Source organism: Catharus ustulatus, chromosome 9 (genome assembly GCF_009819885.2).
Source record: "Catharus ustulatus isolate bCatUst1 chromosome 9, bCatUst1.pri.v2, whole genome shotgun sequence".
Taxonomy (NCBI): Eukaryota; Metazoa; Chordata; class Aves; order Passeriformes; family Turdidae; genus Catharus; species Catharus ustulatus.
This window is the reverse complement of record NC_046229.1, coordinates 18205889-18223996: the sequence shown is the minus strand read 5'-3', so window position 1 is coordinate 18223996 and position 18108 is coordinate 18205889. Positions and strand designations below refer to the sequence as shown.

The window sequence follows — 18108 nt, the reverse complement described above, 5'->3', positions numbered from 1 at the left end:
TGGATGTACAGTGAAGGAAAGAAGACATCTGAGTTGACCTGAAATAACAGCCCCTTCTGGGTAATTTTTCTCTACCAGGTCAAGTCTCACATCTTTTTTCATTATTTGCTTGTGTATTTTCTACATGTTACAACAGGTATTTATCAGAGGTACTACTTTGATAATTTTATTTCTTTATTTTATTTCTTTGTTTCATTTTGTTAAACTGTAAGAACATAAGCCTTTTTTTACATTATGTTCTTACACTTCTTTTTTCCCCCTCTTCACCCTTGATGCCTTGTGCATGAGGTATCTACATAGGTAGCATTCCCATCTACGAAACTCTCTTACTTAGGTAGTTCTTCCTTTGTAAGATGTATTTTTCATGTTAAGTCTAGAGTTGGAATCTGATTGTACTAATTATTATGCAACGAGTTATTGTCACTTATTACTTTTAATGCAGAGCATCAAGGTTTTGCATATTGTTCCTCTCTGAAAAAAAGAATGGAGATCATTTACTTGTGATGTCATCTAGTTTATGTGCAATGTACCAAGCTCTGTTCCTGTGAATACAGAGAGGAAAGAAATTTTGGTCGTAGTTTCCAACTCTTTTTAGCCACAGTCCTTAGCCCAGTAAGTGCTTTCTCTGGTGATTAGTGCACAGTATTTGTTTGATCAATGTTGACACTTTGGTTCTGTTGGTGGATTGCTTTTCAGGTATTTCTGCCGTTTGTCTCTTGCCCTATCTTGCAGGAGCCTTTCCCTTTTTGTTAGCAGAAAAGATGGACTTGGCTTTGTAATAGACTTTAGTAAATGCATTACCGGCCTATGGCTTTATTAGGTTAGGAGAACCTTGTCTTATTCTTAACTGCAAAATTTATTTAAGGCAGTAGGTTAGAACAAGTGTAATGGAAATTATAGCAAATTACCATAGAAACAAAGAGAAGAAGGTTACTTTTCTCACTAAAAGTTTAACACTTCTGTGGAGATGAAGCAAACTTTGGTGTCATTGATGATACCTTCTGGCTTTCACACTCTGCCTTCAGTATTCCTTTTACAAAACACATATCTTTTAAGACTCTTCCAAAATACATGGATTTACTGTCTTAAATTGTAAATCTGTGTACTTTCAAAAATTAACTGTACTACTTACAACTTGTCTTACACTTGGTAATTTTTTAAGAAGAGAGAGGAGAAATAGAACTATGACTTGGTCTGCAAAAGAAGTAGTTTTCTGTATTATGGTAAGATCTGAGATGTGACATCACAAGCTTCATGACCACTTCCAATTTTTTTAGTTTTTCATTCTACAGCATTCAGAAACTGGCACTCAAATGGCAGAAACTTTCTGCCACTCGAACATGCATTACAATACAGCACTGCTGAATGAACTGCTTCGTTAAGCACAAATTGTTGTGATCAGCAAAGGGGAACAGACCTTTGGTCAGTTATTACTCAGTGCCACAAGACAGGACCTGAGGTGTACATGATGTTGCATGGAAAGGTCAGATTTATCGAGGCTGTAACTTAGAAGGTTTGCTGATTTAATTAATGCCGGAAAAAGATAAAGGTACAACTGAAGTGGAAGTACATCAAAATCTATATGAAAACAAAACTGATGGAGCTTTCATTCAAGTTAGGAAAGCATGCCAAGTTCAAGTGATTAAAAACCTTGAGAAAACTTACTTGGGCAAGTGTTCAATAAATCAATTTATACTAATAAGTTATTTTGTCACAGCAGGAGGCTAGTTTTAATCTGGAAGTACTATGCAAGTCAATTTTGCTGAAACAGAAAAAGCACAATAGGGGAAATGACTTTCCAGATGAGATGAAATTGCTGGCTGTGCTGACTCACATGAGTAATTTTGTTGGGGCAAGATTATACCATGATATGTGGCTTGATTCTTGTTATATTACTGCCTGAATCCCAAAGGAGCATGAAAAAGGAGCATGAATTACTGTGCCTGGAATACTTACTATAATCACACAGTGATGTAGAGTTACTCAATTGTGGTGCCTTTGTCATGCACACATACACACTTTTTAGAAAGTACAGTGATGCTAAGTTGCCCAAATCATAGCTGAAGTAAGAATCTCATATTACCTATTACTTACCTTGTGCTTGCAGTATAGCAAGCCAACATCAGCAGCAGCATTTTTTAATGGTTCTGGGATACTGTGATAGAGAAGTAATGACTTACCAGTCTAGTAAAGCATTGCAGTGTGAACAATTGGATCTAAAAGCTACATATAAAACACCTTTCTCTGTGTGTTTGCATCACGTGTGCCCCTATATGGATGACTGCAACTGTGAGAGAGAATGTAGGAAAACACTCTGAAAGTTCAGTCAGTAGATCAGAGAACCAATCTCCCATTATACTAATTTCACAGCTTTTTAGCAGTAACTTGGTTTCACAGCGTTCAAGAACAGAATGATACAAACCTAAGTGAGATTTAAATTGTTTATTTTTATGTGAAAATCCCTGAAATTATTTTAATTGTCTGGATAGTTCTGCAAGACCTTCCACTTAGGGAGTCCAGAGTAACTTTGCTTGTGAGCTTGTTAAGTAATAACAGAAGTATAACTGAATAAATAGAAGCAAATGGTTTTATCTTAAAAATCTGGTGACCTGACTAAACCTATGATGATCTCTTTTTGTAGGTCCTTAGATGTACAGGAACTGACAGTGTTTACAATAGGTAAATAGAACAGAGATCTTGTATTTCTCTGCAATACGTGGTTTTTTTTTTTCCCCTTCCTTTCCCTGGAAAGGAGGGATATTAACTTTGTAGTAGGGAAAAAATGTGCTCAAAATCTGTCACACACTTTTCCAGTGTGTTCATAGTCTTATTTTGCATCTTAAAAATGCATGACTTGCCTTAAGGAAAAATTAATCCTGTTTTCAGAGATAAATAGTGTAAAAGTAGAACAATAGGAAACTCCCTCTGCCTACAGCCACATCTCACAATGATATATTTAGTGGGTTTTTCGATTTGCTTTGCAATTCCATTTTACTCTTGACCTTGATCAGGCTATGAATATATCTTCAGTCCTGACCACTAGGCTGTACCCAGTATCTAATGAACAGTGTAATATTGGTTAAATAAGAGTTCTTTGAGTTTATTCACCAAAACTACCAAAACTAGCAGAAAGACCAGAAAGGCAATTAGTTGCCTTGTGAGAGAAAGGGAATTTTTTTCTCCTTCAGCTTCAATAAAACAAAAAGGATACTTCTACCAAGGTGTTAGCAAAGACTTAATAGCATGTAAAAGTGTGCCATAAATAATCCCATTCAAAGATGTAATTGCAGTATATTTGAAATCAATGCATCTTGTGTTTCTCAGTACCTTGTCATACAAGGGTAACAACATTTTCTGCTTCAGTTTTGTTTTGTATGGGGGTTTGGATGACAGGAGTATTAGTATTTTGGTTTGCATGTATTTGTTGTTTTAGGGGTTTTTTTGGTATAAATTAATAACAGAGCAAATACAGCTGGCCAAGTAAGATTAGATAGCCACTGTTTATCACTGTATTGTTAAAGAGAATGTTGCTCTGTGGAAATTCTGGAATTCCTTTCATGCATAGTTCAAAATTTCTCTTTGTTCTGGGATGATAAGTGTGATGACTTTCTAGCAGTTACTGTAGATTTTTTAAATTGTCATGTACTAATATAGAAACCTAAGTATTTGCAATTAAATACAAAATTTGTAGTCTTAAAAATATATTCTTAGTGAAGTTGTTAAACCATTTTTTCCTTTATGACAACAAATTTGAAGTCTCTTACTTTAAAATGTATGAACCAGAAAAGAAGTATTTGTTCGTGGTTTTATTTATGTTTTAGTCAACTAGCTGTGTTTTTCCTTTTATCTCTCTGAGAATCATACGCCCTTCATGCTGACCATCTTGCAATCTCACAGTACCTGTTTAAAGCAAGCCATAAATGAAAGATGTCAGTGGCTGAACTTGTACTCGCCTCACATAAGAATGTTCTCTGTGGCTTTAACATTCCTCAAGGAAATTCTTTTGTGGTGTGTCAATTAAATGTGGAGATTTTCTGGTCTGTGTTACTCCACAAGATACTCTTAGTTACTGGAACGCCACAGTTCTTTAGATGTACACTCATCATCCATAGCCTGCAATATTTTCTCAGTCATGAAAAATTAGCAATAAAGCAAATAATATAACAGTATTCCAATGGACAATAGAGGGATTTCACAATGTGACTTGCAAATTAGCAGATTGATTTGTTCTTTAACAGACTATGAAATTACAAATTCCAGAATTGCAACTTCCACAGTGTAACTGTGTATGTGTCTCTGAAGTGCAACCATTTTGAGTTTTTTACTTTTTTCCAAGGTTGAGTACTGAGGCAAAATTCACAGAGGCTTCCAAAATAATATCTGGTCCAAAACATTTTTATATTACTAACCGTTACTGTTCTAACTGAAATGCTTTTAAAACATTTATAGGAATGTATTGTCCACTGACACAAACAATATTGCTACCATGGCCTACCTTTCTGCAGAACTGTATTTTCAGATTTGCAATTTTTATTAAAAAAAAAAAAATAAGAGAGCGAGAGAGAAGAAAGATATCAAATCCTTTCTTGTGTTCCAAGAATTATGAAAATGCTAAACGGCTTTCCCCATCTTACAGAAAGTAACACTGATTCTTGGCTAACCATAACATGTCAGCCTTTGGGGCAGCTTTTTGTGTATTCAGAATAGGCAGATGTATTAGAACATGTGGTTTGTAGCTGAAAAGTCATAATTACAGTTACTTTATCCAGAGCTAATGAACAACGACTTCTTCTGAAATATAGATGAGAGAAGGATCTTCAACTGAAAATAAAGAAATAAAAACATACAATTAAATGTACTAGGTGTCTAAACATCTGGCATCAGTGCTCTGACAAAAATTGTTCAGACTACAAGTTACAGATTTAGAATTGGTCATCCTTAAATTGATTTAAGCTATGCTCAAACTTTCACATAGACATGTCTTCATAAATGCAGGAATTCATGGAAGCTTAAGTATTTGTCTGCGCAGATCTTGCAAAACTGCTTACATGGAGCAGTGATAGTGGGAGAGTATTTTATGTCTTTTACCTTCTGATGTCCATCATATATCCATCTTAATGTCTATCTTTTATTTCATCTTAACAACTGAGGATAAAAGTAATGAAAAATATTTTAATTTACAGATAACTCAAATTCTGATGATATGATAAGAATAAACTATAAAAGTCTTTCAATTGCTTTTTTTCCTTAGAAATATTCTATAACAGGTTGACTTCAGCTATGTTCCCACCTTGGACAAACACCCACCACAGAATCTTAGTCATTTTGACAGTCTTACAGAGAATGAAGTTTCATCCACACCCTTCATATTCTTGCAGAAAACACTGCTCCTTTTGCTGTTCCTCTTCACTTAATGCACCTTTTCATGTGTCATAGAATGACATTATCACTGAACCAGGTATTGAGAAACATTCTTTGAATACAAAGGCTGAGTATATTTTAATTGATACTGCAGTATCAAGTGACTGTTAGTTCATCTTCTAAAAGATTAATTCAGCTGCAAGAGCTAGACAAAATATAGTATCCAACATTCCCTGCTTGTATGAGGATTACAATGAAACAGTGAAATAAAGGTAAAAATCTTAATGCACAGATTATAATGCACCTCTTACCATGCAACCAAAAAAAGTGTTAATCTCTTTGGCCATAATAGTGAAACTTGCAATTATGAAGTGCTTTTGGAATTCATTTTAACATTCCCAACAATGACATTTGTAATTTGGTTTTGTTTTTCAGAATCATAGGCATTGGGAAGGACTAGATAATGAAGTATCTACCCATTTCTAACTGGTTGACCCAGCTTGGTCTTGCAGAATATTGCACACTCTTTGAACAATATGCTGGTATAGAGGTGAGAATTGTCCTTTTTCAATAAAATTATTGAGAAAATGTTAAGTAAGATCTTTAAAGCTACTAAAAAACCCCAACCAAAATGTGCCTACAAAAGTTTCCATTGTGCTGCCCTGAGCATCTTCTGGTTCAGTACTGGAGTAAACAATCTTAGTTGTGTTCCTTCTTACAAACCTTTTGCTGAAGTTTGAAGAGCAGGCACATTGCATTTTTACTCCTTTGTGGTTTTCCTTGGAGGGTGATTTTGGGATTTGGGAGAAGTATGTTGGGTCTTTGAGAAAAGCAGTGGGACCCTCTGTCACTGTTGCCAAAGTTGAAAATTCCTTTCTACTGAAATGTAAATTTAACATTACTACCAACTTTTGCATTTGGGCAAACCTAGAAAGGAAAAAATTAGAAGTAAGAATCATGCAACTCTCTACTTTTGTCTTCAGTTACATATCAGTTATCATTTGAGAAAGAATATTACATTCTCAGGCATGACTGAAGTTCTCCAACTATTTTCTTTTAAATTAGTGCTAGGTAGTGACTTAAGAAATTGAAGCCTTCAGTAATTTGAGCACTATTCAGTCTGAAGCAAATAATGTCAGGCTTTTGAAGTGGTTTTAGTTTGAAAGAAAGATTTTTAAATTACACTTTCTGGAATAGTGGTTCACACTATTCTGTGTCAGTTGTCTTATTATATACACAGAGAATCAATCTCATTTTTGTTTTGGGGTCTGAATTGTAAACCTCCATTAGAAAAAGTCACTTTCAGTAACATGACTTCCTAGTAACAAAATACTGTGCATTCTAGGTACCTCTCTTTATCTTATTTACAGTGAATATACGGAACAGTAAAAATATAAAGAAATATATTTTTATATATTCTCTGTTTGCTCTGAAAGCTTTCATCATCAAGTGAAGCTTTGTACCTACTCATAAATCAACATTAAACTGAAATTCTGTACTACTTTATAAATAATGTCTGGAATTATTCAGCAGGTTATTTTGAAAATAAAATAGTAATGAGTTTTCAGAGAGAAAGTGGATTAGAAGAGAACAGTTCAGGTTTGATTACTCATATGTATTATATGGAAATTCTTGCTCTTCAAAACAGTGTCACTGTTAACTCATGTTATCTATTATTACAATGAATATCCTCTCAATTATACAAATCCTTCCTTTCTAAAATCATAATTCCTACCAGTTCATGCTGAGATTTATCTTCCCTCATTAAGTGCAATTGGTATGCTAGCACTTGTGGGCATTTTGGTTTTTTAACTCAAAGGAGTCATAGTTTTTAGGAACTCTCCAGCTAAGATGACCAGATTTGTTTTGAGAAAAAATTGAGAGACAAGGAATTAATGTTTTAAAGGAAAACCACCTTATTCTTTCAATGATATACCTTATTATGACAAGGGGGTTTCATATAAAATATAAATATACTTACATTTGCTGTTATGTAACTTACGGTACCAGAAACATCTAACATGTCTGAAAGACACTTGAATTCTCCTATATTAGTAGTATAATATTTTCCTTGCTCTGGCATTTGCTACAGGACTTATTCCATCTTACAGAAGTTGATCTTAGAAAACTGGGAATTGAAAATCAAGGCCACCGAACACACCTCATTTCCAATATCCTGCTGCTTCAGAAGGTGAAACAAAAGAAAGGTAAGATTTCCATGTTGCCTCCTAAAGACTAAGGAATGATCTAAGGCAACCTGAGCTTCTCTGTCACAAAGGATGATAAACAAATACCCTGATTCAGCCTGGGATACTACTCTGAATGCAGATCACAGCGGGACTTTACACAGATAACAAGAGGCATTGTTAAACATTAGTTTAATAAAAATCAAACATTCATATTTTGGCATGGATTTACAAAATAATATATCCTGTATTTTTTATCAAAGTTGTCATTTAGAAAAGGCTTCACTTGCATTTCTGTTTCTATTGCTCTCATAGTCTTCACCTTAACAAAACACAGTAATGTTAACATACCATAATTGACGGAAGTCTGTGTCACAAATATCTTCCTCATTTGGAAAGATCATATCAGAAGGTCTAAACCAAGCTAATTTGTGTACATTTCCCCTCATCCCTACTGAGGAGAGGATGAGTGCTTGCACAGTTCTGACCCTTCTTTTCCATTAGGGACTTTACCATGAATTAAGACTTGATCACTGCATCATTTGTTTTTATCAGCTCAGTATCAAAGTTCAACTCAAATTCATAGGAGTTGGAACAAGCCCTGTAAGACATTCTAGTCTGAGTGGAAGGATATAGTGAGAAGTTATTCAACAATGACTTGTTGTAGTGGGTATTTTGAAAATTGTTCACAAGATAATGAGACACGAGTATTATGCATTATGTCCAATAATTCTTCAGATCACTGCCAAAGGCTTTTACAAATTTAATGTGAAGCTGTTAGTTATTTGTCTGCTTCTACATACTCCTGGTCAAGATAAGACTTTTGGACCATGTGTAGGAATTGATTATTTATAAAATGTGTTTAGATATTGAAGTTTTCAGAAGGAACTAGAAATGATTGAGTACAAGTAGATCACTGTATTTCCTCAATGTTTTCTGACAAGTTCAATATTGATTTAAAAATTATACAACTTCTACAGCTCATAGGTTTGATTTAACTCATAGGTTTCATGTCTTAAAATATGGATGTAAATATGACATGTTTGTAACTGCTACTGTGAACAGATTAGGAAATTATTTCAGTTGATGACTGCAGTGAAACTGGATGTGTTTCAATTGGTATCTGTTACATGTGCATTGGGACTGTGTTTCGTAATCTTTTCGGGTACTGAAGTGTGGAATGTTGTCAATGTAGCACTGCTTTTCAGAGGAAAACAACACTTTTCAAACTCAAACTGTCACTAACATGGTAAATTGATTTGTAGATAGTTATGCAACATTTCATTCAACTCATCAGAATGTTCCATGTTATGATTGTTCAGCTTCAGTTATGTTGAGCCTACATCAAATCTTGATGTACTGCTGATGACTTCAGTGAATATGAATTTGAATCAAAAATCTTCTTTCCAAAATAAATGGTGGGGTTTTTTTGGTTTTTTGGGTTTTTTTTGTCCTCTAGACACAGATTTTGCAAAGTGCCAGTAGGGTGCCATTTGGGTTTTGTTTTTACTTTTTGGCAGTTAATTGCTAGAACTTTTTAAGCTGAATTCTAGTAAAATTAGTGCTGGTTCACTTTTTATGGGCATTTATCTTGAGCAATGTTTCCATTCAATGTTGGGTTTTGGCTAATTATAATTAAATGTATAATTGAATTACATGCTTGAAAAAAATACAGATTCATTGATCTCCAAGTTCTGTTTTCACTAGGATATCTACATCCTCAATAGCTTTGCCTATTGTATCAATGATTTCTGCAAAGGTTGAAAACAGATCAGTCAGTCATACATGAGTGCAGACTGGTTTGTTTTCACAGTGGGGAGTAATGGTTGTTATCTGGTCTCCAGCCTGTTATGACACGGTTTTGTTTCGTGTCTGTGTTTGACAGAATGCTATGTCTAGGAGCAAAGTGCCTAATCAGTTACACTGAAATGCTTGTTTTCCAGCACTGAACTTTACTGCAGTCAAACATTAGAGAAAACTTCTAAAATTTTCTATTCTATTAAATAAGTGCTAACGTCCTACTAATGTACTTACTGGATCAGAGCAAAGGCTATCTTACTCTGTTTGCTGTAACTTCGAGCTTTAAACAACAGCATTGTATTTGGTGCTGCTCTACAGTTTCCAGACAGTGCTTCAAGTGATGTCACTTTAATAAGTCAGTATTTGCACAGGATTAAAAGTGACATTAAATTTTGGGATTATTTGTGAAAACATTTTCTGTTTTCTAAAATATTATCTTGATTCTGAAACTCTTTTGAACTGGACATATCTCAGTCCATTTGGATTCAATTTGTACTCATCCTGTCTAACTCTAGCTACTTGGGCTGTGTTTCTACAGTAATTAATACCAAGATCTGTGCATTGACATCATGCCCAGCAACACATTAGAGCTGGATGAAACATGGGCACATGATCACATATCTGTTGAATTAGGCAGAGTACACAATACGAAGTTCACTGGCTTAAAGCTTTTACGCCATCTTTATGGCAGTCAGTGATAGGGAAATGAGTAGAACAACTGATTTTTGAGTGGCATTAGCTAATCTGTAGGAAAACAAATATTAAAAAATGTTACATCATTTCAGCCCAGCAGAATAAATTTAATAGTGGATCAGTGATTTGAATAGTGGGGTTCTGATATTTTTGATCTGTATCAGAAAACTTAAAGGCTGCTGTACTGTTGACCCTTGACCTTAATCAAAGTTGAGTTTCCAAAATGCCACTCTAAGCAGTCTGTGTCCTTTTCATCTTTCCTTAGCAGCTTTTCCCCATCTCTCTATCATTCATTTAGCTGTCTGTAAAACTATCCTGCAGCTGCATGGTAAATCCATTGGGAAGTAAGTCCAGCTGAAAACAGCCTTTTTTCCTCCATTCTCCATCCACATCAAGTCCCCAAGCCAATTCACTGTTCAGCTGCGCAAACGCTCCCAAGAGCCTGAATGGCTGTGGAAGACAGCAGAGCTGAGCCCTGGTGGCTGAAACAGCCCTGCTGCCAAACTGAAACCACAGCTGAAGGTGTTAAGTGGTAGGCAAGTCCCTCGCTGCTCCCTCTGCTATTGGAGAGAGAGATTAATTCAGCAGATAATTTGGTTCATTAGCTTTTGTAGGTGTCTAATTTTTTTTGTTGATTGTAGAGATACACCAGGATAGCTGACTTCCTGACAGATCTCTTAGCAAACACTGACAGCTGGTGGAATTTAGGCCAAAAAGCTAAAACTGTGATTGTTCTGGAATATTTAATCTCTTCTTTTGTATGCAGCCTTACAAATTTCAATAAAGCATTTGTTTCTTTCTCTAAATATTGATGATCTCCAATGTTTGCTTAGGATTTATCACTACCTTTCATTTCCTTTCCAAATCAAAGTATACAAGTTCAAAAGTGTTTCCAATTGCTGAAGATTTTCTTCCTAAGTGCAAAATCGTTACCAGTTCTAAACATACTGTTCCATGAACAGACCATGGGCCATGTAGAATCTAACTCAGTTTCTTCAGAATCAGCTACTGAAAAAACAGATATCAAGTGAAAACATGAAAGAGCACAGCAATCCACAGTGATGCTTTCTTAGAATACTTTCTCAGCTTCTAAGCATTTAATCTAACAAAACATTTCAAAAAGGTATGAATGGGAAGAGACATAAATATTCATTCCACAATCTTTTTTGCTTATATCTTCACTTACTTTTTGATGTGTACTATAGCATATTCCAGATCTTGATGTCCTGCCATCTACCCTAGTATTCATTCATCTACTCGTCACATGCTGTGACTCCTTTGGGATGTACCTTTGGTTTTCTGTTCCAGGAAAATTGTAAGGGTGAAGCCTGCAACATGCCTGGGCTTGTCACAGTGTGGAATCAAGATGCATCCAAAAATTAGGTACTAGCACTTCTAAGAAAAGAAAAAAATATGGAAATACTTGTGTGGCATCTTAGAAAAGCTAGGAAATTACATATCCTCTTCTAGAAGAAGCTTCTTGTGGTATGACAAAAATTGGTGACAAATCAGGTGTAATCTTGTTGTCACTTGCTCCTAACAGGGGACAGTAATAGAATTGATGGTGGACTCTTGACCGACTCAGTTCTTTATCTGAAAACTTTCATACCCTTCCTCTGATTGACTGTGGGCTCAAAAGGCCGATGCTGAAGATGGTAGCAAGCATCAGCAGTTTAATAAAGCCTTCTGCCTTTTCTCTGTTGCAATCCCACAGGCAGCACCATGCAACACTGACTGCTTTCTCTCCCAGCACAGCCTGCTAGTTCCAACAACACCACCTCTCTCCTCCTAACTCTTTACACACTTTACACTCTTTTTTCTCACGTGCATAACACCTGCATGCCCTTTTACTCTTGTGGTTGGTCAATATACATCAGCATTCCATGCTGCTTCTCCTTCAATGCTGTTTTAATGCTGCACCCCATTCCTAATCTCCCACAATCTATTCTCCTACATAATCTGACTCCCGTATTACTCAAAAGGTCTTCCTTCCGTGAGCATGAGGCATTGCACTCTGTCCTGCAACAATCAGCAGTTCAAGACATCCTGAAAGCAACAGCCCAGTACTTGTAGGGTAGTGCTTCTGCAAGGAACCGGGGCTTTCTCAGTATCCTCTAATACAACTAAAGCAGAGTTTATTTAATCATATTGTTCTGTTTGTTGTATTTAATCTCATTTACTAGAGTGTGCCACAGTAGTAATGTGATTCTATTATGATTTCTTATGACCTGTAGCAAACTAATAAATCATGCTTCAAATGTGTTGAGGAAAAACCCACCATGATGTGACCAGCTCCTTCAGTCCAGTACAAATGGTACCTACAGAGAAGGAAATGTAAACACATAAATGAAAATGTCTATTTTGATACAAGGAATAAAAGGCATTGCGTATTGCCAGACATGGAAGATACTTTTTTTTTCCCTTTAGGGACATGAATTTAGATACACCATTGTATTTGAAAACTTAGTATCATTTGACTACTAAAATATTTGTATATGTTTGCATGTATTCGTGATGTATGTTTCTATGCATCACTGGTTGAGTTGTAAGTAGAAAGAAATAGAGAAAGCTAAGTGCTAAGTATTTTTTAAGGAGTGTTCTAAGAGCTAGAACTTTTTTCCAGTAACTTCTTTTACTGAGATGAATTCCAAATAATAGCATTTTATGGCCTTATATGATTTCATTAACATCTTAGAGTGTTTTTCTCTGAAAGGCAAAAGGTATAAAGAGTATTTCCTTTATGTCTTGTACAGGTTTTCTTATGCAGAGAGTTTTAACAGGATGTAGGTTTAGACCTATGATTTTTTTGCCAGACAAAGGCCAGCCTTACTGCATTTAAATAAAATATATGCATTGACATAATTTATTGTAGGTAAACATAAAGTAATACGTAAAACCTGAATTAGATTGAATGCAATTAATATTCCATACCATTCTGCTTTTAGATTTTTGCATTTAAATTCATAGATACTGTTTCTGCCTATGTTGTATTTCTTGCCATGCTGCAGTAGTGCGAAGTTAAATATGATTTCTTGTCATTACAAGGAACACCTAAGTTGTGTGATATTAAGAAGAAACCTGAGCAAGCATTACAGAGCCTGACTTGTGCTTGGGATAATATAAATAGAAAAGTCTATCTCCAAAAAAGGTGTAAAACAACTGATCTACTCTCTCCTGTATTTTTATTAGATGACCATTACAGTTAGCATAAAGCCATGACTGGTTGGGCATTGTCAACCAAGTATCAAATATCTTGCCTTTGTCACTTTTAGATAAAGTCCTTCTACACATTCTGGTATTTTTGCTCTTTGAAACATTACAAATGCAGCCAGAGTGCTTTGGGGCAGTGGTATGTAGTGTCAACCTGTCAGATTCCAACCTCGTGCTAAAGCATGCTGGTAGCTTTGCCAACAGAGGGAGAGGAAGCTGCTCTGGACACTTCTATGTGCATTGCTACCTGTGTGGTCTCTTTTGCTGGCTCTGAGAGACACAAAGATTTGGAGTTTTTTGCTTTCTCTGTTTGAGAAAGTCAGCAATGTAAATGCTGTTACAGAGCTGTTAACAAACACGTCCAAGAGTACCATTTCATCTACTGAAAGTTCCAAATTTGTTTACTGGTGCTTTCTGGCCCTCTGTTTATCCTTGCCTCTGCATCAGTTATGTTTGAAATTAAAAACATCTGTCACAGGCAAAGAGAAGCTGGTAATTCCCCTGTATTTGAGACTTTTAACAGAAACTTGCAAGAAGTCTTAGATCCCCAGTAACAGTTCTGCCACTGCTAAAAACAAAGAGGAAAACAGACCCTCTGTAAAAAGGGACCCATAAGACCTTGTCCAGTTATTTCCAATTTAAGTAACATTTACCAAAACTAATCAATAAAGGAAAACTGGATTTTACCTGCCATTTTACCTGTGTATTTCAAACATTTGAAACAGGTCTGTCTAATAAATGCTTCACTTGATTTTCAATACCAAATTGAAAGAGAGGGAAATGGACACAACATATTGCCACAGAATCTGTGTGATTTGTTTTTAATAGTTTTTAAAATTACAAATTATTTTTTGCTCAAGATGATATTTTTCTTGTATTTATCTGACAATGACTGAATTTATATAAGTCTTCAAACTCTCTTGCTGTCCTACAGCATTGTTTGCAGAATGATCAGCCATGGGCTGTGTCTGCTTGCAAGCTTTTCTGAGGCTGGGGATTGCGGTGTTTCTGAACCCCAACTCAAAACAGATAAATGTTTTGGAGTTTCTTCTTTGGAAGAACCTTGAGTCTCCAGACCTAAGACAGATCAAATAGCAAGAAATCATGCTGGCAGTTTTATTATGGAGATCTGGATAGCTGCTGAATAAACTTGCCTGTTTCAGCTAGCAGCCAGGGAGAACATTAGAAAGCATAGGTGCCATAGCTCAGTTTTCAAAATAAATATTGTCAGATTCCAAGTCTGGAGCATTTTTCAATTCACATTGTCATTTTTATTTGCCCTACACAAGTTAGTCTTTGACTAACTTGAAAATTATCAGCAAATAAACTTAATTTCCTAGCCAACAGCTATGATCATTACTTTTCTATGTGGTATCTGTGGGAGTAGAGGCTTGTGTAGCATTTTGTTTGCATGGGCCCTTTTTCATCTAAGACAAGTCTATATAGTAACAACTTTGCTTTGACTTTTGTTTATCAAGGAATCTACAAGAACTATGTGAGCAATCCATGCATGCTATGTCCTCATTGTGTGTAGTCACTTCTGCATTTTATCACTGCAGCTGCAGAACAGTGCTTTTGGAGTAAATGTATTTTCTCCTGATTATTTCAGGAAGACTGGAATTCTGACATTTAAGGACAAATTGAAAATTTCCAATGGATCAGATACTTATGTCCTATTGTTTTCTTTGTTTCTGTAAGCCAAGAACATTTGAAAACGGTCTCAAGAACTAGCAAGTACTCTTAACTCTTGGCCTAATTAAGGTGTGTGAGCTACAGCAGCACAGGTCTTGGGACCTGTGTCCCAGTTGTGTTCCTCCTCACTTATCTGTTTAGTTAGCTGCTTTTTTGGGTGTCTTTGCAGGTGAAAAGATGTACCTGTACATACTCCCCTCCTTCAGGAAGCAGAAGTAAAGGGTGGCCATGGAAGGCCCCAGCATTGTGTGATGTGTAGCCAGCAATGGCCAGCACACTGCTGCTTTCTCAGCCTCCCCCAGGTTGGTGTCACAAAGGACAATGCTCCAGTGCTACTGTCTGTGGCAAGGTCATACATGGACAGCATGATGCCCTATAGATAAACACATGGCTCAGGGGTATGACACGTTGGAATGCTGGTGGGGAGGGCATGACAGAGGTGCTGTGCTCCTTTCAGGACATTGATGCTTCCAGGACTTCATCCCGCAGCTCAGTGAACTCATTTCCAAAGCAGATCAAAGTACGAAAACAACAAAAGCTTTGCCATGAGGAATCTAATCTAGTTTAACCTGAAGTAATCCACAACCAGTGGAGCTACTGTAGGCATTCTTGTAAATTTTTCCTTTTTGCATCCTGTAGGGAAATTCTCTTTAACAGCTTTCAAGTATGTGCAAGGATGGGTTGTGTAAATTGTCAAACTGTGAAGACAAAGACCAATTTTCAATTTAACCTGAAGACAACACTTCAGGAAAACAATGTAATGACTCATGCAAGTAAGAGTAATCACAGTTTAGGAAGGGCTGCCCAGCTACAATCCCACTACTTTGCACATAGTCATGTTACTAAGGAAGTTACTGCCCCTTTTCTCGTTCTTAGTCATAAAAAATGACAAGCATGACACTACTTCCTATGTAACTACAGTGCCTAAAAATTTCCTGAGTGATTAGGATCAGCCAGTAAAGACCATCTTATGTGTAGATCAGGGTTTTTTGACATGGTTTGAAATGTCTTTTCCCTGAACTGTGGAACGTGGTTTAGATAGAGAAGCAAGACATTTTCCTTTATGCAATGAGGCAAATAATAGTTTGCACTTCTGTAGCATCTTCCACTTGTTAAGCTAATAGAGTACAGTCTTCCCTGTGAAAAATAACTACCACTATGATGCATGTTACAAAAATGTTAGTATATGTCATGCAGGAAGTAGGTGGGTCAGAATACTAAAACTGAATGTGGAATCCAGGTATCCAAATTCCTCTTTCTGTATTCTCACCCTAATGCCATTTTTCTTGCACTGGGTGTATTGGTGAGGCATTTTGGTGTCCAACATGAGGTCACAGGCTGGTGTTCTTCAGTTCCTTTCCCCTCCTCCTGCTCCTTCCCTCCCTCTCTCAAGTACATTTTCAAGAAAGAGTATGAATGGAATACACTATGGGAAATCTCCAAAGATTGTTACTTGTTCCAGTGAAGTTCTGGAATTTTCACTGTGCGTGAAACGTTTCTGGTACCCCTCTATCCTCAATACTTTTCACAGCCAGCATGACAAATGCAGAGTGCCATCAGTTAGTCAAGATTTGGTAGTTTTCCTAGTTTATCAGTAGCACAAATGACAAAGCACTTGGGGAAAAACAACTGACAAAAGAACAGAGTGAGATTTTGGTGTGCCTTGAAGTTTTGTTTTAAGTGAAGTTAGTTTGAATTTAGATCTTAACTTCAAGGCTCTGTTCAGTGTCAATAGGATCCTATAATTTTTTGTAATTTGTGGAGAGAAAAATACAGAAGTCTGTTTGTCAACATGCCACGAGTAGTGACTTACGTTCCAGCACCAGTGAATGGATTTTTTTGAAAGCTATTGTGTTTCACAATTACCTCAACTGTTCTGTTTTGGAAGTTGTAAAAAGTGTGTGGCAACACCAACACTGATAATGCTTCCCTGCAGCTCATGTCTGCCTTAAGGAACTGGTGTTGCTATGGGAAGGGCAACACCAGTCAGAAATGCTACCGTGAGCTTCCTTGACCTTAGTATGCTCCATAAATTTAATTTTCTAATCTTCTGTCTCTGTCCCTTACTGAATACTGGAGCACTACTCTGCCTTTGTTTTCTTTTTCCTCATTTTACACTAAATTTCATCTTACTTGAGCTTCCTTATGCAAAGATTCTACTCATATCTATGAAAATTCCTAGACTTTCTCAAGAATTTTTATCTCCCAATACCTACTTCAGCAACTTATGTGATGGCTAAAGAATCTTGTCTTGATCAGCTAAATGTTTCTTAAACTCTAGCTACACTTCAAATAAAGATCCAGTGTTTTTTCTGGTTTGAATTACTTCATTAAAAGAAAAAATCAGTTGCTGTGAGATATTTCAGATAGCTGAGATTGCAAATTCAGTTTTATGGACAATACACAAAATGCCAAACTATAGAGAGATAGATGTTCTAATTCTACCCAGTACCCAGAGATTTCACTGTGGTAAAACGTAGAATTTTAATCCTGCTGCTGTCATTATTGGATGTGTAACTTGCTTAGTGTGAGAACACCAGAATTTTATTTATTTTTTATTATTGTCTTGATAATATGCAGAGGTCCTGGAATATAAATAATCTGATCCTTAAATTGCATTTATCATTTAGATATATTAGGACAATAACTTCAGCAACATTGTATAGTCAGGCTCGGAAGTAGATACATCAGAAGTAATTTATTCAAGCTAGTCCTGGTAAAAAAGGAGAAAGAGAATGAAAGGATTGAACATTAGAGTGAAATGAAAACAGTGCATGAAGATGATCTCCCAAAGCAGAACCACCATATAACTATGGGATCAAATATTTAATGTCAAAGTTAATTAAATATTTGGTAAGGCAGAAAAGCCTTTGCCTCTGGAAAGCTAATGCAAATAAGATGAGTGAATAGCTTTGAAAAATGAAATCTTATGAATTCTGATACAATGGAAATTGAAAAAACTAGAATAACTGTGGTAAAACCAGAGAAATGTTGGTCAGGCAGCCTGAAAGACTGAGCCAATGGGAAAGAGACAAAGAGTGCGTTAAATTGATGGAGACAGTGCTTCAAAAGTCAACCGAGTGTGCCTTGATTTGTATTTAAGCAAAAGCCCTGTGGCTGAGTCGGTGGTATAGCTGAAGGTGCTTGAGATAATTAGTTGAAAGTG

At 36.2% G+C, this 18108-nt stretch overlaps 1 protein-coding gene across 3 annotated transcripts in view; it reads left to right on the top strand.

Moving 5' to 3' along the window:
• The window catches only part of BCAR3 (BCAR3 adaptor protein, NSP family member), a 101297-nt gene that overhangs the window by 26696 nt on the left and 56493 nt on the right, over positions 1-18108 (top strand). For all 3 annotated transcript variants that reach the window (XM_033067144.2, XM_033067143.2, XM_033067145.2), the window contains 2 exons: positions 5797-5911; positions 7454-7568. In XM_033067144.2, the coding sequence (XP_032923035.1) occupies positions 5825-5911; positions 7454-7568 (202 nt within the window). In that variant the 5' untranslated portion in view covers positions 5797-5824. The remainder of the gene's footprint in view (positions 1-5796; positions 5912-7453; positions 7569-18108) is intronic.